Here is a 24,793-nt window from a genome sequence, read left to right on the forward strand (position 1 = left end):
TTCTATAGATTCTAAATAACTTTTACAGTGTATCACCATAAAACTGATTTTCAATCTCAATTTATCTGTCTTCCATATTAGACCATATAGTGTTTATTATTCAGAGTTGAAATAAATGATTTACATTTACAGTACTCTGTCAGCTTAGGCCCTCATACATATTAAATGAGATAATTTATTAAACTGTACTTATATTGTTGAGATTTTCAATGAATGAATAAGAACCTTGAGAGTTTAGCATCGCCTGTGTACTTCATGTCCTCAAACTCAGCCTGTAATTTATCTTTTTCTTCCTTCAGACGTGTGATCAGTTTATCATTATCCTTTTGTAATGCCTCCAGATGTTTAGTGGTTTCATCTTGTCCCTCAAATCGCCTGACCACTTCCTAAAAACAAAGTGACCACACCTCTTAAAAGCTTTAAACTCTTGTAAGAAGCATACCTACCATTTACCACATATTCCTTTTGCAGCTCCTAATGCTGAAATAACTTAAGGGAATATATATGCCATGGTTTCTATAAATTTAATTTATTCATGTAAGTAATATCAAAATTTTAAAGGAAAAACTGCCCTGCTTTTAAGAAGATATATAATCGTTACCATAGTGTCGGATACACCAGTGGCTTCCTTGATCCTCCTGAATGCCTCCTCGTATGTGGTGATTTTCTGTTGCTGCTCCTCTCCCTGGAGAGCTTGTTTCTCTTGTGGGGAGAGTTCATCCTGCTGAATGGAGCCGCGCTGAGCCTGTCATGATGACAAACAAAATTATTCCATCCACATTTTCCAGTTTGGACAATGTTATATGCACCAAACAACATAAAATTATTTGCCCAATCTTCTCTTCTGTTCTCTATCTTTGCATTTTTTTCCTAATCTAAATCTAATTAAACACAACCTATATTCTTATAATATTCCATTTTTTTTATTTGTAAATACAGTATGTACCACAATATTTCTTCTCATTATTAGTGTTTACACACTTTTCTATACTCTATTTCTTAATTATGATCTGAGTATAATTTATAATAACTGTACTTATTCTTTTATTTCAGCTTATATATGTGCTATGTTTTAATCCTGAGTTTGTGTACTATTATTGTGTAATCTATATTTTTAATGAGGCCATTCCAAGTTTTTTCTCTGTTTAATGTTCACTTATCATTCAAAAATCTACCTACCATTATTCACAAAGACAAAGCATAAATAAAACAGAGACTTTAAAGTCAAAAAAGCGACATCAATTAAAGGATACATGTATTTGATTCCATGATTCTAATTTTCTTGTAGAAATATATATTCCTTTGCAAATGAAGGCTGTAAATGCAAAGTATTGATCAATTTGATAGATTTTTGAAAAAAAAGAACATAGAAAGAATTTGACAGAAGTCAGAGTTTTAACCAAAATCATCAATTTCTACTGATATCGTATGTTATTTTAGTCTGGGGTGTCAAAAACCAAGCTGCAGGCAGACGCTAAACACAGAGAAAACTTGGAATGGCCTGATGTAATTGCTATGTTTATTTTTTCTGATCTATTTTTACATACTATTCTTCGTTCAATTCTCTCATGCTGCATCTTCTTCTCCTCTGCCTCCTTTTTCATTTTCTGCAGCTCTACCTCCCTCTGTTTACGTTCTGTATACACGACTTTCTCGTGCTTGGCAAGCTCTTGTTGAGCGGCTTCCTTGGAGATGTGTGCATCATCATGCATGGCTCGTAATTCCTTCAGTTCAGCCTTTGTGCTTCTGATTTCAGCCTCCATACAATCCAAGACACTTGGGAAATTACCGGCTTCCTGTTATTATACAAAGTCATTTTCACAATCATTAGAAAACATAATATGGAAAACTTATTTGAAGGTCACAAAATTCCAAAATTTAGGGATATTGTAAAATGTAGTATTTTTCAATATTTGTACAAATACTTACAACTTCTAGTTTCCTCTTAATGTCCTCATAAATTCTTTTTAAATGGGATGCCTCATCTATCTTAAGTTTGGTTTTATCGTAGCTATTCTCAAGATATCGCATTGTCTGTAAAATCAAGGGTGAATGATGAAACACAATAATATATAATCTCTGTTTGAATACATTATTGTATTACATGACAATGTTGTCATTTCATTTGAGGGGATGTCCCAGATAAAAAATAAAACTTTTACATATTTTATTCATTTTTTATTACATTCATCAAAACTTTTTTTCAGGTATGTGGCTATGAATTCAGATAATAGTTGACTGGAGAGAAATAAAAAAAAACTTAATGATCATAAAATTAAACATAGTTGAAAAATAAAAGTTTTGATGGAGAGGGTATTGCTTGTCAGTCCATACTGGTTAAAATAAGCATGTTTACAGTATATAAGAACCAGTTACACTGCTGAGAGATCTGTCTACTAACCTGGGCATCCTTTGACTCCCCTTTGTCTGTGGCCACAGCCTCTGAGCTGTCGTCCACCATCTGTTGGTACTCTGTTTGTAACTTCTCTAGTCTCTTCTGTTTCTCGGCCGTCTGATGTTTCAGTGCATTCAGTCTCTTCATTGTATCACATACCTTGTAGTCCATCACAGTGATTGCTTGCTGTAATTAATAATAAAACTGGTACATCAATACAGAATTATACTGCACATATCTCAGTTGAATCCCCATAATTATTTGCAGCTCTCTACTGAAATTTAAGCTCTCAGATTTTAATCTATTAATCATTGGTTAATCCAGGGACCGTTAGTATATAGGTCCCTGGTTATGCTTCTTTTCTTACCCTGCCAGTTTTGTTCTTCATGGAGGCTCTTTGAACAGGTCTGTCTTGGAATGCTTTATTGATGACATGTTGATCTTGCTAAAAATATGTTTTAACCATTATTATAAATAATGTTTTCCAAACTATTAGCGTGATTAGAAATGAAAATTAAGTATTCATGCAATGAAAGCAAAAAAAAAAAAAAAAAAAAAAAATGCAGATCACTAAAAAAGGGAAAAAAAATTGATATCAGAGATAATGAAGTTATTAACTTCATACAATAAGATCACATGAAAAGTAAACAAATCACTTACAGAAAGGGAGTCACTAAGCTTCTTTCTAACTTCTTTGTTTTCTTTCCTTAGCTTTAAGATTGTTTCCCTATTCTTTTTCATTGCAAATTGTGATGTCTCATAATAAGCCTTTCGATCACCCTCTACAAGTAAAATATAAACATATTCTGTCACAGTAAATAAAGTTAGTACATAATACATTGCATAAACTGAGCCCTCTTCTAATCTTTACCCCAAACTCTATCCCTGTCTCTCAGGTCAGTCTCTCACTGTGAAACAGAGAACATTTATGTCTAATGACTGGATGGGTTGGCAAGATTCTCACATGCTTTATTTGATTAATGCATTTTAGGTTAATATTTGTTTGTTATCTGCTTGTAAGGTATATTCAGATAGTTTATATATATTATGCCCTACAGTTTTTAAAAGAAATATGCGTAAGATAAATTTTACTGAACTCCATGTATTCTTTAATCACAACATACTAATTGCTACAGAATATAATCCTTAGCCATTATAATCATAGATCACCAAGTGGTTTCTGTTAAGACCCCCCCCCCCCCCCCCCCCCCCGTTTACACACTGCATTCATGCTCAAGACAAGAGATTACATTTACATATATTCTTACTTACCCAAGAGGGCAATCTTAGACTTGAGTTCATCAATCTGTTCATTAATGGGTCTTTGTAAGAGGCCGGTCGGCATCTTGTTAGTTTACGATGCCACCTTTCAAATCCTGCTGTTGACAATCAATATGGTGTTTGTACGTATCCAAGGTGCCCGTGCTTTGCGCATGTGTATAGTAAGAACCATCACCGCTATGTACTTCCGGTAAATTAAATGTTGTGATTCTTATGTTAAAATAAAACAATTTACATGATTTTAGATAAAAATATTTGAAAACTAATACATAAACAAAATTTAATTTAAAAAGTAATCACGTGTTGTCAGTACATGCAGTAGGCCTACCCGAGCCGCTCTTGAGCACGTCACGGTTACTATTCTGAGAAGTTGATGGCTCGTTTTAATATACACGGTTACTAGTCTCTCTCTCTCTCTTCTTTGGTCATACAATAATAAATTGTACATTCATACATAAATTTTTAAAAAATGAAATATTTTTGGACAGATTCATGATTTGAATAAACTTTTTTTCTACGTGAGGATATGCGGAGCCAAATTGACATAAACTCAAATACAATGTACAACTCAAATGTAATGTGACGGAAATCTTACATTATTTAATTCATTCATTATTTGAAAATCTCATCTGTTCATTTGGTGCACACAACAATTCAATTATAGATATCTCCAAATAGTTAATGATACATGTATCTTCATGCAATTCCGAATAATTAAAAGGACGGACATTTTTTTCTGGGCGGGGGTGGTTGGGGGGGGGGGCAATTTTTTTGTTTTTGTTTTTTGTTTGATCATTTATTTTCATGTCAATCAAGAGCATATTTATTTTCATCTTCACTGGAAAAAAATTGACAAGGCAAAAAAAAAAAAAGAAAGAAGGAATACCGTTAACTTCGTGAGGGGGGTGGGTGGTTAGTAGTTTAGTACCAGACAAGGACATATGATATATTTTCTTCTCCCGGGGGGGGGGGGGAGGGGGGTAGTAAGTAGCACCAGGCAAGGACAGGTTATATATTTTCTTCCCAGATGAGGACAGATTATTTATTTTCAATATTTTCGAGGTCAGATTATTTATTTCCAAATCCCTCCCCCAAATCAAATGATCGTTTAATTTCCATATCATTATTTCATTTCCTGAATTGTTGCACTTTTCAAATGATTGAATGATATCAACAATGGAATTGATCAGTTCAGTTTATCCTCTCAAAAATGGTACATGAGGTACAAAAACATATACACATATAATATATTTACTGAATACAATGGGTCAAGCAAGAAGTGTGAGTTAGAGGGAGAAGAGACCAAACAATTAATTTTAGTAATAAATCAATCTGATTAAAATCAGATCCCCGTTGCTCTGAATAACGATATGTCGCTTACGAGGGTAAGCGATATCGTTATAAAGGCGCAACAAGGATATGATTTTAATCAGACTGAGTAATAAATGTACACAGTTGTTTTTTTTTTTAATTTCAATATCTTCTGAGCACATAATTTCACAAAACTTCATGATATTTGACCGACAACCAAATTTCTGACTTAAGAATTTTTCCTCGAATAGCCTAAAACACTACATTCTAAAATAAAGTGGTATGTGGTATTCATCTCCTATCTTTTTACTATCGCACATATTACAAAGTCGTTCATGCATTTCTTTGAGTACAATTCCATCTACCTGTTTCGACTGGGAGATAGTGATTTAATTTGTTGTTCTAAATTTTCCAATTTTCCTGAATTTACATGATCACAGAGATAAGTATTTTTCACACTCAAAATTGGTTTCAAAAATTCTATAATTTTTACAGTTTTTGAAGATTCTTGAACTTCACTATTCCACTAGATTTTGAATATATTGAATTTTTGAACCTTTGCTTTACTGTTGCAGCTATCCATTTTACATTATAAAAAGTTTGTTCATACCATACATTAAATTTTGATAAACCACACTGTCAAAAACACTTTGAACAAACAAAATCCAGGGGCTTGCAAATTCACCTTTATCATATTGTTTACGCAATTCTACACATCTCATTTTCTTTTCCGTACACAAGTTTTTCCAAGTACATGTATGTTATAAATAATAAATTATATATTTAAATATAAAGGGAACCACTCGGTTTCTCCGCTCGCAGCGGAGTGGATCAGAAACCCTTGACTTGGGAAGATGAGCTTCACCATAAATCATATAACTTGGAGTACTACTTTTTTAGCTCACCTCAACGAAGTTGGGGGAGCTAATACCCTCAGCGTCGACGTCCCAGGCTAAGGTTCTTCTCAACTACGAAAACTCCGAAAAATACATAGATATTGTCAATGAGAAACTCGAGCATCTTTTTAATATTAGCCTTGAAGTACTGCGTGTAGAATCAGAATGTTTTTTTTTAAATTTTAACAAATTAAGTTTGCAGATCAACTGAATTTATCTATTAGTTGTCAAATTAATATATTTTTGATAAAATATAGTTATCCCTATCTTCCTTCTTGGTTTAGAGGTATGGGGTTTTAACATTGGAACATTAATTTATTGAGAAACTCCAGTTTAAATTTGTGCGTAATCTAGATTCCGTTGTTTATGATGAACTTGCTAGCTAACCATTACATGTATGTGTAAATATAAAATTTCGGGCATAATTTTTGAAATGTAAAGAGCCAAATTGTCTTATGTTTTCTATAAATTGTTATGTAGTTTAGTGGAAGATACAGAAATTTCAGAACGGGGGATTCAAGGATGGTTCTTTTCTTTTGGCTAGCCGAGAGAGAGAGAGAGAGAGAGAGAAATTGTTCAAACTCGAACATCCTATTTTGTGGTGTTGTTGGTGATGGTTGGGGGAGGGGGTGTATTAGATTTAGTCTTTTTCGACAAGATTTTTTTTTAAGTCACCCCTGATACCAGGTGCCTTAAACGTTTGGACATAATTGAGAGTATATACATATAGAAGTTAAATTTACAAAAGCAAAACAAAACAAACAAAGAAAACATAAAACAACAACAACAAAATAATAATAAAGTCAAAAGCGGGGGTGGGGGTTGGTTACTGGACTCGCCTCTGTATCTCATCAATGCACAACAATGATGATTAGAATTTTAATTGGATCGGATGTATATTCAGAAAAACTTACAAGAATGTGGTTTGAATTAAATCTGGATGACGTAAAAAGTAGAGAATGAAAAAAAAATGGTTGTTGAATGTATAATTAAGCAAACACTGACTGATCAATTTTAGAAGAAATGGACCCCAGATACATGTAGCACTACTTCATCTCGAACTATTTAGACTCCAATATATCGATGAGATTTAGAACTAATAATCATAATTACCAACTGAGGCAGGCAGATGCTACAATGCACATATAAATCATAGATTATGTACTATATGTGAAAATTATATTGGAGACGAGTTCCATTATATATACGAGTATGTCATGTTCAGCTTTTAACAAATGTAGAGAATTGTATGTACCAGCAACATACGGTATATACATGTAAGTCGATCAAACGCTTTTTTTTTCTGATCGAAATTTGTCCATTGTTCTGTCGTCGTCGTTGTCGTTGTTGGCGTTGTCGTTGGCGTAAACTTTTCACAATTTCATCTTCTCTAGAACTGCTGGACCGATTTCAATTAAACTTGGCACAGAGTAACCTTGGGTAAAGGGGATTCAAGTTAGTTCAAATGAAGGGCCACGCCCTCCTCCAAGGGGAGATAATTACAAAATAGTGAAAAATTAATGGCATCATTGAAAAATCTTCTCAAGAACCAATGGACCAGGAAAGATGAAACTCATGTTGAATAATTGTCAGATATTGTAGATTGAAATTTGTTCAAATCTTTACCCCCAGGGTTAGGGGTGGGGCCACAGTGGACGATCAAAATTTACATAGGAATATATAGGGAAAATCTTCTTTTCAATAACAGCAAAGCTATGATTGGTCATAATTATGTCAAAGCATCCTCAAGTGGTGTAGATTCAAGTTTTTTTCAAATCATGACCCCCAGGGTTAGGGGTGGGGCCACAATGGACGATCAAAGTTTAACATAGGAGTATATAGGAAAAATCTTTAAAAAACCTTCTTCTCAAGAACAGCAAAGCTATGATTGGTCATATTTATATGGAAGCATCCTCAGGTTGTGTAGATTCAAGTTTGTTCAAATCATGACCCCCGGAGGTTGGGTATGAAGCATGAAAGCATCCTCAGTTAGAGTAGATTCAAGTTTTTTTCTTCAAATCATGACCCCCAGGGGTAGAATAGGGCCACAATGAAAGTTCAGATTTGTATGAAAAAAAGTTACAGTTGTTCAAATCATACCCCCCCCCCCCTCTTATGGGTAGGTCGGGACAACTTATGTATTTAAGCTTTTCAATACTAAACTGATTTTAGCTTTTTTCTAGCGACAGTGATCAGGTGACCGATGTAACCCCTGGGCCTCTTGTTAAAATTTATTTTCAAATAAAAAATATCTTTAATTTATAACCTTAAGTTAACTTTGTAAATTTATTAGCCTGATTAATAAGAGAGTTGCTCTTCCAGGTTGATACCAGTTCGCTCTTAATTTTTTCATGCGTATTGTTTTACATTTTGCTTGTATTTTTCTCTGTGCTTAACGCAGTGTGAAAAATTCAACAAGGGGAAAAATGAAACGCATAGACAAACAGGGAGACATTCAGCGAGACAAATTAGACAGTCAACACATTATTTCTTCTCAGAGTCGAAGTCGACGTCGAAATGACAAATCACTTTGAGAGTCATTATTATAGAAAATCTTTAAAGAATGAGAGTCCTCTGCTATCTGAAAATGTTATGAAATCATGACTTTTAGCTTTAATGTACGATATTTACAGTAACATGAATATCTTTATCAATGTTTTGTAAAAGCTGTATACTTAACTATCTCGTATATTGTATTTATTAGAATCCTATTTGAATATGCATTGTTTCAACCACTAATTAATGATAATTAATGGTTTCAATGCCAGCTATGCAAGTTTGCATTACTATCAGCATTTTCACCGTGAGTAGTGCCGCATCAGAAGGTATATATGTAAGAACATCAATTGCAGAATCATACCATTTAGAATTAATCGCCAAATTACAGCAGAGAGGAGCCCCCCCCCCCCCCCTTACCCCCAATCCCTACCGCACCCAAACAATTACACATAATGACAAGATCTAGATGAAGTACTAATCTTAATAAAATATCAATAAAATATCGATTTCTAAGAAAGCGTATTAGGATCGATCTATGGGTGAAAAAAGGCTTCATTACACCGTTTCAAAAGGCGTATTAAGGTACATAAACCCTCTGCTCAATCATATAAAATATTTCTTTAACTCTTATGATTTTCCAAAAGAAATGTATTATTTAAGTAAAATACAAACAATCATAGCATAGCTTGCGGGGAAAAATTGGACAAAAAGACACTTCAACTTGATAAGATTATAAAGGAATAATAGACATTTATATCATTAAGAGTTATCTCTCTTATCAGAGTATCGATGAACCTTAATGTGAATAAAAAGGCGTAATAATAACACGAAAAAAAGTTATTACCCCTTTAAAAAGGCCTTATAACGCCTTTTGAAAAGGGGTAATTACGCCTTTTCAAAAAAACAGTATTACGCATTTCGAAACCTATTGAAAAGCCGTTATTTGCCTTTTGACTGCATGGCCCGTAGCAACGTTTTTGAAAAAGGGTGGGGGGTGGGCTCTCAAATATTTGACAAGCAAAAAAAAAAAAAACTAACCTAAACTGCTTAAACTCAAAAATCTTATTTCGTTCGTGTTGGAGTAGGGGGTGAGTTGGGATCTATCCCCCTCCCTCGTACTACGGACCTGTTTGAAAAGCCCCCCTCCCCTCGTACTACGGGCCTGTTTGAAAAGACGTTATAGTGAAAAATGGAAAGGCTTCATAGCACAAATGAAAATGCGTTATTATATGTAGATAATTTTAATAATTACATGAATGGTGGACTCGAAGCCATCTTTATTTATGAAATAATTAGAAATATTTCTATACTCTTGTACATCTAGCAGATAACTCGATCAGTACAAAGAGAAGTCATCACTGTTCTTGTGAAAATCCCGGATTTAGGCAGATACAAGTTAGGGCTGTGCTGGTCATATATTAAAAATGTATTTCACATTTGGAAATCTTTTTCTTTCCTCTTGGAAAAAAGCAGGCAAACTATTTGCATGCATGGGTTTAATGAGCAGTTTATTAGCCTTCAAACTAGAGATGTCAATTTTACTCGGACAGCTTAGTCGAATAGTCTAAGGCTTTAGTCGAACGATAGTCGAGTACTCGTTGATATTTGAATTAATTTTTTGTGTCATTTTCTCTATTTGTCTTTATCCGACTGCTAGCTTGTACAATATTTAATCTACGTTATCATCATTATACAACGAATTGTTGAATATCGTTAACATTTACGTAGTAATAAATATATGTATCCAGTCTATTTGATTTCAAATATAATATTTACTGCACATGCATTTTATCTATATACAGAACATCAAACGCTCGCATTTATTCTTTATTTTCATGCTGCTAGTACATGTACCCGTTATCGATTTCTTACCTGAAGCCATTTGAATGGTCTTGTCAGTGACCCGTGATTGTTAAACTATTAAAGCGTAACTCTTATAAAAACAATGAGAGCTTGCGATAAATTTTAATTATGAGATTTTAGAGAGCTTGCGACAAATTTTAATTATGAGATTTTTTTGCAAACACTCAATACAATTTTAAGATGATTGATATTAATATCGGAAAGAAACACCTTTAAATTACGCTCGTAACTGTCCCCCAATTTACATGTATTTACAAATATGTAACAGCTGTTTAATTATTCTCCATTAATTGATAGTTGCATTTATACGAGGAATTGCAGGTTTTTTTCTGAGCAATTAGGTAGCCCTACCAAATTGTGAAATTCATGTGTCCCGAGGGTCAAGATTTCAGCCCGGGGGTTGGCTAAGTTGGTATTGAAAAATAACCCCTAAAAATTAAATTGTTTGCTCTGAGTACCCCCCCCCCCCCCCCACCCCCAGATTAGGGTTGTGTTGGTCACAGATTATCTTGAAAAGTCATATACTTAAATACTTTTGAGAATCTATTTTAAACCTGAACATATGAATGTATACAAAATAGCAGTAAGCTATGAGTCCTTAACTAAAAGCCTTTTGAGGAGCAATATTAAGCATTTGGAAAAAGCGTTATTAATCCTTTTGTTAAGGCGTTATAATGCCTTTCCATTTCGCATTATAGCATCTTTTGAAAAAGCTTAATTAATAACACCATTTTTAAAAAGCGTAATATCGCCTTTTGAAAAGGCGTAATAACGCCTTTTTGAAAGGCGTAATATCGTTATTTTAAAAGGCGTAAAAATGCCTTTTGAAAGTCGTAATAACGCTTTTTTGAAAGGTTTAATAACGCCTTTTTGAAATGCGTAATGCTGCTTTTTTGAAAGGTCTAATAATTCCTTTTGTAAAGGCGTAAAAACGCTTTTTCTGAAAGGCGTAATTACGCCCTTTGTCGCATTACGAGGGGCATTTGAAAAGTTCTGAGAACTGATTGATAAAATATTAACCGTTAAACGGAAATTACTGAGTTTGATATCATTGGACAGATTACAAAAATATACACATATTGTGACGTCCCTTCAAGAGTACTGTGCAACAATATATTCGAGAAGTGGTGTAAATCAGATGTGGATACTTAAAAATTCCAAGGAACTTTTGGAAAATTTGAAATCACAAGATTTTACCAAAATCAACAGCTTAAAAACTTACGACTTTTCTACTTTATACACAACCATTCCCCACGATAAATTAAAGTCCAGGCTTTTTGATATAATTGACAGCTGCTTTTTCAATAAAAATGGAACTCGCAAATATACTTACCTTGTCATTGGTCATTTGCAGAATTATTTTGTTAAAAAACATTGTGATTGTACACACAAGTACTCTGAAGTTGACATTAAAAAGATGCTTCAGTTTCTGATTGACAATATCTATGTGGTTTTTGGAGACCAGGTCTTCCAACAATCTATTGGAATTCCCATGGGTACCAATTGCGCCCCGTTATTAGCAGACCTTTTTTTGTATTCATATGAAGCAGAATTTGTCCAAAATCTTGTACGTGAAAAGAAGAAAACACTTGCTGTGGCCTTCAACTCGACATTTAGATATATCGACGATGTATTGTCAATTAACAATGGCTATTTCCATTCTTATGTCGATATATCCTGGTGAATTTGAGATAAAAGATACCACAGAGTCTGACACATCTGTTTCATATGTGGATATTTTACTTATAAAAGACGTTAATGGTAATCTAACAACCAAGCTTTATGATAAACGTGATGACTTTAACTTTTCAATCGTCAACTTCCCTTACTTATGCAGCAATATACCTTCATCAACTGCATACGGGGTATATATCTCTCAGTTGATTCGATACGCAAGAGCATGCTCTACGTACAGGTGTATGTACAATTTCTAAAACGAGGTAAATTATTGACAAACAAGTTGATGAAACAAGAATATCAGCTGTCTCGTTTAAAGTCATCATTTCGTAAGTTCTATGGTTGATACAATGACCTTGTCAGCAAATACAATTTATCATTGAGTCAAATGCCAATGAAATATTTTATTGTTGTGGACTTTATATACATCAAGAGTAGGAATGACAACGATATAAATTTATATCTATTGTTGATCGTATATATCTAGTTATCGTATGGTACATCTAAATACAATACACATGCCTCGGAAATGTCGGATTTTTTATAAATGGATGATAAATTTAGGGTTCTCGATCTCTTACATATGTCTTTAAGTTCTTCTATTCTTTAATTGGAATGACAAATACATTTAACATTTAAAATTGGATTGAGATTGGCATGTTTTGTATTATCCGCAACGCCATGCTGTCCCAGTCAGACGACCAAATGCGCCTCTAATTTTGAAGAGTTCACTAATGGAAATAGAACGTATTGTCGACGGATTTTCCCGTTATTTTCCGATCATGACAAGGAGCACACGGCGGGTGTGCCTGGTCGGCAGGGGGTGCTCACTCCTCCATAGCACCTGATCCCACCTCTGATGTTTAGAGGTCCGTGTTTGCTCTGCTCCTATTTTGTATTGTTTAATGGACTTTTGAGCTTGAATACTGTTCGTTATCTCCATATATTCCATTTGTAAATTTTATTACGTAATAACTCCGAAAATGACGTCAGAATCTCGAATGTCTAGAATACTGACCATAAAAATGACGTAACAAGAGACAAAATTTCAGTGAAGTAAAATTTTAAAGTCAACATTTACTCATTACTCGGATACACGCAAACGGACACAACTACCAGTTGGTAGAATGTTCACATAGACTACAGTCTATCATATGGTGTTTTAATATTTTAGCAATCAGTTCTCAGAACTTTTCAAATGCCCCTCGTATTACGCCTTTTTTCACGTTTTCGCTTTATAACGCTTTTTCACGTCGCGTTATTACGCCTTAAAATTTTTCGCGTTATTAATCGATCCTAATAGGCTTTCGTAGATTTTATCTTGAATTGCCTAATTTTTTATCATTAGTGGAGGAGACTAAGAACCCACTCAAAATCCCACTGAAATCGGACTAAAAAATCTGACAAGAAAAAATAAATTAGTAAAAATAAAATAAAATACCCCCCCCCCCCCCCCCCACACACACACATACACTCGTGCATACATGTATGCACATGATTCATCTTACAAACTAAGAGATGGGGTTCAGGATCATTTTCCGGTTGCTTTATTTTATAAATTTATTAATAACTCGGGAGGGGGAGGGGTCTAGATTTGTGGAAGACATATATTCCGCTATAGCAAACGTTTTATCACTAGTGGTTATGATAGTGCAATTAAATTATAATTAGGGAAGTCATATCCACTGACAGAAAATGTCATAATACGTGGATTTTTTAAATATCATTTTAAGATTGCTACAATACTTCAGAAGTTTTGAATAACTATCAGCTGATTGCACACAACGAAAAAAGTCAAGTAGATGCTGTATGTTTGAATAGCATGCATTCCATTTACTCTACTTGCAATTCTTTATATTTTGAAACAGGAAAATGGTAAATAGACGGAAAGAGGAAGTGATGTTTTAGTTGAGTACTTATGAAACTTACAGCCTCCTGCAGTTACACAAGCTACTCATTATAATTTGTGTAATATGATCTTGTTTAAAATATCGTCCTTTGTTGGCCTCCTTAGATCAAACGTCTACAACACACACTGTTCCGGTGGATTCATTAATTAATTAAATTGTAAACACTGAACATTTCATATATATATATCACTTTATATATTTTGAAACTTATGACATATTAATTTATTTCATTCCTAAAGTACATGTATTAACAAAGGAACATTAGATCTTAAGACGATCCTTTTGGGGACCCAAATGTGTCCAAAAGAATAATAAAACATGACAAAGTTTTCACTAATTTTTTTATAAAATGAAATGAAAAGATTCCAATAATCTCTTTCCCTACCCCTCCCTTTCCTTTACACTCTTTCCCTGCATTATTCCCCTCCCTTCCCTGTTTTATTTACCCCTCCCTTCCCTTTATATTCTTTATGTTTTCCCTGCATTGTACCCCTCCCTTCCCTTAATACACTTTCCTGCCATACCCCTATTTCCTTCACTTTAAATTCAGCATTGTGTATTTGTTTGTTTGTAAATCAAATGATTTTCTTTGAGCTGGAGAGGACGATCATATAGCTATTTGTATACAGGGAAATTTTCGCCCCTGTTTTATTTTCGCCCCTATCGCCCTATTCACAGGTGGGCGAAATTAAAAACGGGGCTAATTCAAAGAACACAGTATAATTTCTTAAACAGAATTGTGACTGGGGGAATTTCAAAAGGGGCAAAATTGTTTGCAAGTTTGAAAGAGCGAAAATAATACGGGGCGAAAATAACCCTGTATACAGTAGTTATGTTCAATAAAATACCGAGTATATTTATATTAGTCATGATGCTCCTTTAACTCTGCCCATTTCCAAGTCATATTTTATTATTCTTTATTTGATTAAATCACAATTATGCATTTTTCAAACAAGAAAAATACTTTGAAATCACAAATTTTCGTGGAGGTTTAATTTTCGTTGTTTTCGTGCACAGGCACCTGGAGTTACTTATTTTTCTTTTAATAAAAAAAATATACCGCCTACCTAATAATTCACTAGGAAGGGGCTATATTTTTTTTTATTACAATAAAAGTAATTAACGTCAGGTACCTGTGTTTTCATGGTAAGAAGAGACCCACGAATTCATGTCCTCAACGAAATACAAAATTCCAAATAAATATCAACTTAGCACTTCTTCATCCCCGTAATCAAATCCCCACAAAACAATATTTTCCCCTTAACCCACGAAAATTTCCCCTCCAAAAATACATGATTTTACAGTCTGGAATGGTATGATGCTTGAAATATCAAGAGTTTTTTGCACGTTTCTCGAAGTTGCTGATTTTTTAACACCAATTTTACCCAATTGATAAAAGAAAAAATATTAATCTTGATAGAATGAACTTAATGAAAAAATGAAAAAAAAATATAATCAATTACTTGCTGTTTGTTACTCAAAGGATGAATCACCGCTACATGACATTACACTTAAAGTGAAATAAGGAGATATTGAACAATCAAGCTCAAAAATCCATTGAAACAATGCAAATTGGGTCCTCTAAAAACATCACAGGTGGGATCAGGTGCCATGGAGGAGTAAGCATCCCCTGTCGACCAGTCACAACCGCCTTGTGCTCCTTGTCATGATCGGGTAAACGGGAAAATTCGTAGACAATTCAGTGTGAAAATGAGGGCCTAACAATTTGTACTAAAAACGTCAGTCAACATTCGACTTAACGATAAACTGCGTTTGCTAACGAGGTCATTTTATCGACCATAGAATTTGCGAAATGTTAATTGACTTTATAAGTTCTGTATATTTCATTAACCATGAAAAATATTCTTCTTTCGTTATATTTACCATTAGCTCGGATAAAAAACACGTTATGTCTCTTTTACCTTGCTGTATGAATGTATCAGGGGGCGTTGCAATCACGTTTTTATTACGGATATATGTCTAGTTTGAGAAGTGTTCAATCTGCATGTCAGATGTGTTTTAAACAACGATGATCCGATATATGATGAATAAATGTAGACCACAGGCACTTAGGGTATGGACCCCCTTCCATTTTTTACTTATGTATCAGTCAAAAACGATATATTTAAAAACAGCTTATAGAGACAAATAGTTACATTATTGATAACATATTGTGCATATTAGAATACAAAAATAGGTAGAAGGTGACTCGACCCCCGTTTAAAAAAAAATGGAAAAGGAGGGGGGGGGGGGTCCATACCCCAAGTGCCTGTGGGATCTTTCGCAAATGTTCACTCAAACTAAGCCAAGAAATCATCCAGTGATTTCATTTTTCATCCAATTAATTATACTTTTGCTGTTTGATATTTAATATCAATATTCATCTATTCCGATATTTTATTTAGGACATGTGTAACCCACATTTCGTTTATTGATTTTCAATCTGAAGTTGAAAATGATTACAATGTCATGTGATCATTTTAAACTTTAGAACAAAATTTAATAAACGTAATATTTCAATAAGCAACAGTAATTTATATCGTTTTCATTTCATTTAATGAAATAATCAAATGACAGTATAGCAATACTTAATACACGGCGAGTATATGCCGTGAATGCATGTACAACAACAACCCGAAAATAAAAAAAAAATTACAAACTTTGTCACAGTCTCATGACCATATCAATATCATAATTTATTATGCAAGTCCACACCCAAGTACAACAACAGCAACATTATATTTGGTAACAGCTGTGTAATGTATCAATAGTGATCAACAAACCTGGTATAAAATTTAAAACGTTATTTCTAATCATAAAAGACAACGATTGATTTAGAAAATGCGCATTTTCATCCTGCATGGTAGCAATATACATTTATCGACTGGGTTCGAGGGCAACATCCTTTTTGGCGGACACAAGAACCAAACTGTTTGTCTTGGGCCGAACAGACTTGTTCGAGGGGTCGACTAAACGCATTTTGCTAGTGAACGCAGTCAATAAATGTTTTGTTATACCTTTTATTTATTTTTTGACATATCTTGTGCTGGCTTTCATGATGTAAATTTCTTTTACCCACACTGCTGTTAAACAAGTTCAATTCCGTCACTGTCCAACACAAACGAATGCAAATAAGATTTAGCTGATCCCACTCAGTGTGACGTATGCAATCCAATTTCTCACCAACAGGTCCAATATATCTTACTCTGCGGTCAAACAGAGATTTTTTTGGATCGCTAAGTAACCATTGGAAATGTTAGACTTTTTTAGGTATAGATTTATATAGGAAGCGGACCGTTCACGGTAGCTCAGTCGGTAGAGCGCTCGCTCCGTGATCGGGAGGTCGTGAGTTCGAATCTCGGCCGCGACAGACCTAAGTCGATAAAAAATAGGTAGCAACTGTTCCTTCGCCATGCGCTCGGCACTTTGAAGTGAAAGTTGCGGGTCCTTCGGATGAGACCTTAAAAACCGAGGCCCCGTGTCACGGCAGGTGTTGGCACGATAAATATCCCTCACTGCTCAATGGCCCTGAGTGCCGAGTAAAGGTCAAAATTTGAAGCCCTTCACCGGTATATGGTGACGTCTCTATATGAGTGAAAAATTCTTGAATGGGACGTAAAACAATATACAATCAATCAAAATACAGGAAGCGTAGTTTAAAGGTATAACAATACAGAAACCCAGTACTGATGAAAGTATAATGAAAACAAGTTAGGAACATGTAGATAAAAATAGCAATGGTTGTAAACACACCATCCACAAATCACAACATAATAAATAGTAAACTCAGTAAAGAAGTTAAAACAACCAATAGAGCCACACAAAAGCAAATCTCAGCATGGTGCATGTAAAAGGAAATTTTTTGTTCTTATATTTGATCATCAAGAAAAATAAACAGAAAAGGCCTTTGCAAAGCAAGCTACAGTAAAACAAATACCAAAAATAGCATTTGGCACACGTTATAGGCTTTAACATTCACCGGAAACATGAAATTCACTACTGTACGAAATCACAAACTTTTCATAGGTTTTAATTGTCGGTGTTTTCGTGGCATGTAGAGACCCACGAATTAATGTTCTCCACGAAATGCAAAATTTCAAATAGATAACAACTTTTCACTTATTAACATACTAAATCAAATCTCAAAGAACCAATTTTTTCCCTCAAACCACGAAAATTTGACCCCACGAAAATATGTGTACAGTATTTAACAGTATATTGAAGCATTTCAATTACTTGGACTCTGTATTGCTTTTCCTCACATTCTGCATCACTAATCGATCTTGGAGATACTGAAATGCCGCAAAAAAGTTTGTAAGAGAACAGTCATGCACGCCACCTAACATGCACTGGGGCTTGAAGTCAAGCACCATGAATATCTGAACGTATAGTCTTTTGAAATCCTCCTCATTGAGGTATGTTAGTAACACAATTAGGAGAGTAAGGAGTTCATCACAACAACCCATGAAATCCTGAAGTGAGGCTGCAGACTTCAGCGTCGACACCTGGCCCCAGGATCATGAAACAAACTTAGACTTAAGTCAGATTTTCAATCGCCTGTAAAATGTTTTATAATTGTCGACTTTATCTCTAAATTTGCAGATAACAACACGTTCATAAAGCAATATTGAAAAATATTTTAATTTTGGTCTGCTTGACTTCTATAACATTTTAGAACAACATGAAGATTTTGACTTAAGCGTAAGATGTTTCATGATCTCGGGGCCTGATCACCAACAAAACGATAGGTCTTGGTGATTAATTTCAGTTTACCGTGACTGTGTATTCCATCACCAATTTGTGGATCATGTCAAGGCCTGGTTGTAAAATATCATACAAGCTTTGTCCATACTATTGAATTATTTGACTGGCGGGGCTATTTCGTTCATAACAAGGCGGTAATTTCGATGATTCTTCATAGGACGGCGAAAGCTCAAGAAAGGCTATTGTATCGCTCTCATTGGGTGGTGAGGCGTCAAGCATGTTCTTGGGGTGAGTCAGTTCTGAATCCTCAGGAAAAGGACTGGCATACTGTCCAGATTCCATACAGTTCTCCAATTTTGTTCCCTCTTTTTCGGCCCGCCGATATAGTTCATCGATGGGCATTTTACCGATCGAGAACAGACTAAAATCAGACGTTATGGAAGGTACACTAGTCAAGGAAATGTTCTTTATAGGTACTTTGACATCTGTAATGTGAACAGGCGAAAGTAGATCGTTAAGATGACGTATCCATGGTTCGTCAATCCCAAGTTCCTCAAAAGACATGTCCTTCACTTTGTTAAACACATTTATGCACATACTGCCGTACGTTTTCTCACAAAATGATTCTAGGGGCTCTATGATTTTATGGCATAGATGATTCTGGTAACAAATAGATATCTTTCCGCTCGTGTTTGACTGAGTTCCCCCCCCCCCCCCCCTATGTTCAGGGTTAATTTGTGACAGTAATTCCACCATATTGACTATATGTTCGTTTATTTCTCGTTTAACTGTGTCAATAAGAGACCGGTGGACTGTTTTTCTTCTTCTGGAAACGTCTTGAACAATACTAGAGGAAAGTACTGAAAGGTCTTCTTCTAGGGGATTGACTTGGTTTTCAAAAAGTTGACCCTCTTTCAAGGCCGAGGCAATCTTGTCTTGTATTCCTGAACAGAATCGAACGTGTTTCTGTGTACCAGTCTTTTGGCTTGCAGCTCATGCCATTGATGTCGTTTTCAATAGTGCCGTCAGGTTTCACCTGCCAACCTTACGTCTGACCATCAGTCTTTAAGGACATACGCAACGTACCTTACCTACTGATAATTTTTGAAGATATTCTTAATTTAAGATTATACTGCCATCAGATGTTCGTAGACAAAAAATCAGCATGCATTACCAGAGGTATTGAAAAGATATTGATTGATGAAAATTCTCGTATTATTCAAAGAAAAATATACAAAAATTACGAAACATATATTGTAGATGTTTTGTTTATCCAAACTTTTTTAGAAGAAGTGTACAACAGCATATATAGACATTAAAATGTAATACATTTAAGAATTGGAACTCTCCAACTCCAGGGGAAAAGACAATAAAGTTCAAACTACGTTGCGTATGTCCTTAATTCATCCAGCGCTAACTTAATAGCTTCTCGAACAGAAGAAATTTGGACTTTATGCAAACACAGTTTATGTATTTCTTCTTTCTCTGCCTGAAGTCGTTCATTTTCCACAATATAAACATTGTGGAAAACATTCAATGTTTCGAACTTTGACAATCGTTTGTTGGCATGTTTGCACCAAAATTCGGCTGCTGTAATGGTTTCCTTCACAATTTTGAGTTTTTCCCACTTTTTGTAGCATTTATCTCGCTCTTTTCTTACTTGTTCCAGTTCGGTGGAGGTACAGCTTTCCCGCTTTAATTCATTCACTTTCTCCTGCATGACTTCTATTGTCTGCCAAGTTTCCTCCACGTCTTTTCCAATTTGCTTTTCAAATGCTTGTATGAATTTGGGACTGCAAGACAGGATATGCGTTTCATTTGTAAAATCTTCTCTTTCTATCAAAGTCTCTCGTTGTTTAGCCAAAGAAAATTCTGTCAACTGAACGGCTCTCTCCTTCTTAAGAATAATTTTGTCAATGCTCTGTAACTGGTCCTGAACCCGTGCAAGCTCATTCTTTAGATTTGTAATGTCATCTGTTGTCAGCGATACAGAAGGCATGACATAACAATGAAGCAATTTTAACAATTCTGTTTTGAATTTTTCATCATTCAACTTTTTCTTTCTCATACTGATCAACAATTGTTTCGTTGCTTCAAATATTTCATGTGCTTGCTCGCACATTATAGATTCGTCATCAATTTCCTCACTGATTAGCTCGCCCGGTTGTATGCGTGCCCGGCTCCATCGAACTTGTCTACGATCACAGTCAATTAAGATGGCGTCTATAATAAGAGATTTAAACCAAATGGCGGGCTCCAGTTGGAGGTCATTGCCCACTTCTCCCATCACAGGTCGATATCCATCCTTGAGAACAACACCTGATATCAGTTCAAAAACGCCACCTTCTCGTAGATAAAGGTACATAGTGCTGACCTAAATCTGTAATGTGAATGAAATCGAATTAGCCCGGACTTTTCTATAAGTTTCTAAGTGAAAAAAATCTTTGATTATTTTAAGGAATGCATTTAATAGCTACCCAAGTTATACTGTATAACCTGGGTTGGAGCAGTTTACGCTTTATAAACCGCGAAGTGGTTTATAAAAAAGTGTAAACTGTTACAACTCAGGTTATAACAGTATAACTTGGGTAGCTATTCCATTCATACCTTATAATTTAATTTTCCATCAATTAATGTAGAAAATGAAACACTTTCTCCTTCAAAAATGGCTTCAAATTTTTTTTTTATGATGAAATATATGGAGATAACGAACAGTATTCAAGCTCAAAAGTCCATTAAACAATACAAAATAGGAGCAGAGCAAACACGGACCTCTAAACATCAGAGGTGGGATCAGGTGCCATGGAGGAGTGAGCATCCCCTGGTAACGTCAAGCGGATTGATACGTTTTTGACGTAAGTCTTTGTGACGTAGGCAACAAAGGTTATACGTTATAAACTAATTTTTTTTATCCAATCAAATGACTCGTTACAACCAAAATTAAATATAAAAAGCAGACAGTGTTTCTTGTGATGTCAAACAAGTGTTGACTTTTTTAAAAGTAAAATTGCTAAAGGAGAAAGATTAATAGCACAGAACAGGTTGTAGAACAGCATGGTACAATACACTGAAGCCTGCATGGAGCATGAGGATGTTCTGGTCAAAATTCTGTCAACGTAAAGTCCAACATGTTAGAAGTATTTCAATTTAATCAATCTCTTTACTCAAGCACAAAACAAAGAAACTTTCTCATCATAATACTTTGGGGAAGCACCCCCTCAATCTCATGTTGTAAGAAGAAATATAATTATGGAGAAGCCGGACATAGGGGACTTCTCTTAAATTTTCGCTTCACATGATTCATACTATCATTAGGTGATTATGGAAAGCAAGATTTGTTGTTTTAATCGTCATATTCTATACACAATAAATACCAGTACGTTCTTAGATAGAAGAAGCTGTGAAAATAAGCTATACTTTTTATCTAATTTTATGCATAATAAAGATATGGGGAAACTCAAAACCTATTTATTTCCTTCTTAACATATAATTAAATAAAATGGAATATCAAAACCTTCATATAAAAAAACCTCATATGTTGTCTCTTACCGATTTCCTCAATTATTAAACCTTAATTATTTTGACATGGTACATTTTGACATTAAAAGTCAATTTTAGATTTACTGTTTTACTAAAATACATTTCAACATTTCAAATACGGGCCTTCACCTGTTTGTCACTATGCAAGTTTGTTTGTTTTGTTTGTTTGTTTGTTTAACATTAAACTTGAGGAACCTCCACTGGGTATTAAGGACAATGATTTAAACAAATCTGAAAATACTTAGAGTATGTATTACATAGAATTTGACAATCTAAAGAATTGTAGTTCGGAATTTCTTTTTTTAGTTCCTTCTTAATACAATATAAAATATTACCACACTTCATTTTCCTGCTTCTAGATTACATTTTCCATGAGATTTTTTTCTGCTCTTAATCTATTTTGAGTAATTGGATTGTTGAGCTTAAGGTTCATTGATACTCTGATAAGAGAAATAACTCTTAATATCATTAAATGTCTGTTATTCCTTTATGAATTTGTGAAGTTTCTTTTTTGTCCAATTTTGCCCCACAAGCTATGTTATATTTGTTTGTATTTTACTTATAAAATACATTTCTTTTGGAAAATCATAAGTGTTAAAGCAACATTTTATATGAGTGAGCAGAGGTTTTGTGAATTAAATTACTTTTTGCTATTTTCACATTTTTTAATGGTACAACTTCATTCGTTGTTTATAAAGATTGAGAAGGACTGTTGAGGACCCTGCATAAAATGCAGAAGCCCTATAGGAGTCTGTTCATCTATATGTCCATCTGTCTGTCTGTCTGTGAGTGTTCTTCAACTCCTTTGCTCTGCCGCAATGACTCAGTTTTTTTTTAGAAGAAAACACTTGCTGTGGCATTCAACTATACAATCAGGTATATCAACAACGTTTCATCAATTAACAATGGTTATACTTCCATCCATACTTCCATATGTTGACTGGATATCGTATATCCCAGTGAGCATGAAATAAACGACACCACAGAGTCTTCCACATCATTTCATATTTGGATGTTTTAGTGACTATGGACAATAAGGGCTATCTCACAAGTGTATGACAAACGAGATGATTTCAACCTTTCCATCGTCTATTTTCTCTATCTATGTAGTAATATTCCACCATCACATGGATATGGTGTAATACTGTTACACAGAATTATGTTTCTTAGTGTAGTCTATGTACCAAGTTATATTGAAATCAGACCAAAACTGTAGAAGAATTAAAATTTTTAAAAATTGTTTACAGACAGATAGACAGACAGCAAGACACAGAGACAATGGACACCTTATTATCGCAAAAGTTCTTTTGGTCTCTGATCAGTAGCGCTAAAACTCTACTTTCTTGAGAAGTAGGGGCCCATTAAACAAGCATCTTCATGCATATATATTGTATAGATTAAAGTTTGTTAGAATTTTGGCAGCTGAGGCTGAAGTTTTACACAGGGATAGATCTTCATGTTCTTGCATGCAAAGTAAGTCACCTGTAAAAACCCTCTTCTTAAAAATAACTACATGTAGGCTCCAGTCAGGTTCATATGGAGTCATTGTCAAGTATGTGGTATTGGGAGAGGGTACAAATAGGTAAAGCTTGCTTCCTTCTTCTCAATGATCCATTCAATATGACAGATTTTAATTGATAACTAATCCTGCTAGCTATATTTCAATTAGCATATACATGTATATGTATTCAATTCAATTTTATGGACATCATCATCTTGGCATACAGTCAAGATAACAAGTCAAATCTCTGCAATCAAATTAAAATCAAATCTTCTTAGTTTCATGGCATAATCCATGGTATTCGATATATCATTGTTCGAGATAGAAAAGTTTAACTGTATTGAATAATTTTTCTTAGAGTTTTCTTGAAAAATTTGACTTACAAAATTCAAACTTGGTCTTCTGCATGGAAACTAATCTTGTTGTCTATCCACCTACTGGTAAACATTAGGGCTATGGCGATACAACTTTTTCTATCTCGATACGTATCACGATATTTGAGCCAAGATACGATATGTATCACGATATGTTGAATTGGTTATAAAAATTTTTTTGCATCGAAATGAACGAAACATTTCTTCACAAATAAGAATAATTAAATTCAAAGAAGTTGTTTATCTGTTGTAAATCAAAATTATTTTACAAAAGTAGTATTAATTATTATGTATTTCATATTAATATTTATTTTTAGCATATTTATTTTACATATTTAACCCAAAATGTTAAGTAAACAAAGAAAGACATATGTAAGAATTTTTTGGATATATTTTTATATTTCCTCATACGTATCGATATGCATATCATCATCACATTGAATCGATATTATCGATATCTCGATATATCGTCCCAGCCCTAGTATACAAGTATGTATGCTTAAAGTCACTGTTGATACACAGATCATTTGTCCATTGCAAAAGTTATTCATCAAAAATGCTGCTTAGGCCATCTCCAAAAGAATTATTTATTTGCCCTCTCCCAACCGACTGGCTAGAAATGTTATTCTTTAAACCTCCAGGAAATGATTATATTTTTATTCATTCCGAAATTTTCTCATCCGTCAAGAACTATTTTTAAGTTTATAAATACCTTCAATTTTAATAGAAAAATCAGGTCAGCATCGATCACTGTTGATGCTGAAAACTTGTGGTAAAAGGATTTTCTCACTTACTTACAGCGACTGTCCAAATTTCTTTATCCTGAGTCGGGAGATGGCAAA

General features: G+C 34.3%; 1 protein-coding gene and 1 pseudogene across 2 annotated transcripts in view; both read right to left on the minus strand.

Annotated features, from left to right (window-relative positions):
* LOC133173259 (outer dynein arm-docking complex subunit 3-like) overlaps window positions 1–24,793 on the minus strand; it is a 69,786-nt gene that overhangs the window by 3,016 nt on the left and 41,977 nt on the right. The window contains exons 1-8 of one of the 2 annotated variants that reach the window (XM_061308243.1): window positions 3,668–3,829; window positions 3,056–3,177; window positions 2,763–2,840; window positions 2,402–2,581; window positions 1,930–2,034; window positions 1,548–1,796; window positions 602–745; window positions 226–386 (exon numbers count right to left, since the gene is read on the minus strand). In XM_061308243.1, coding sequence (XP_061164227.1) covers window positions 226–386; window positions 602–745; window positions 1,548–1,796; window positions 1,930–2,034; window positions 2,402–2,581; window positions 2,763–2,840; window positions 3,056–3,177; window positions 3,668–3,740 — 1,112 coding nt within the window. In that variant the 5' untranslated portion in view covers window positions 3,741–3,829. Of the gene's footprint in view, window positions 1–225; window positions 387–601; window positions 746–1,547; window positions 1,797–1,929; window positions 2,035–2,401; window positions 2,582–2,762; window positions 2,841–3,055; window positions 3,178–3,667; window positions 3,830–24,793 lie in introns of those variants that run through there. The other variant, XM_061308244.1, reaches the window with a different exon arrangement.
* Window positions 18,000–20,901, minus strand: LOC133173078 (uncharacterized; annotated as a pseudogene).

Source organism: Saccostrea echinata, unplaced genomic scaffold (genome assembly GCF_033153115.1).
Source record: "Saccostrea echinata isolate AGI-Se365-2 ecotype Australia unplaced genomic scaffold, CSIRO_AGI_Sech_v1 ptg000056l, whole genome shotgun sequence".
NCBI lineage: Eukaryota > Metazoa > Mollusca > Bivalvia > Ostreida > Ostreidae > Saccostrea > Saccostrea echinata.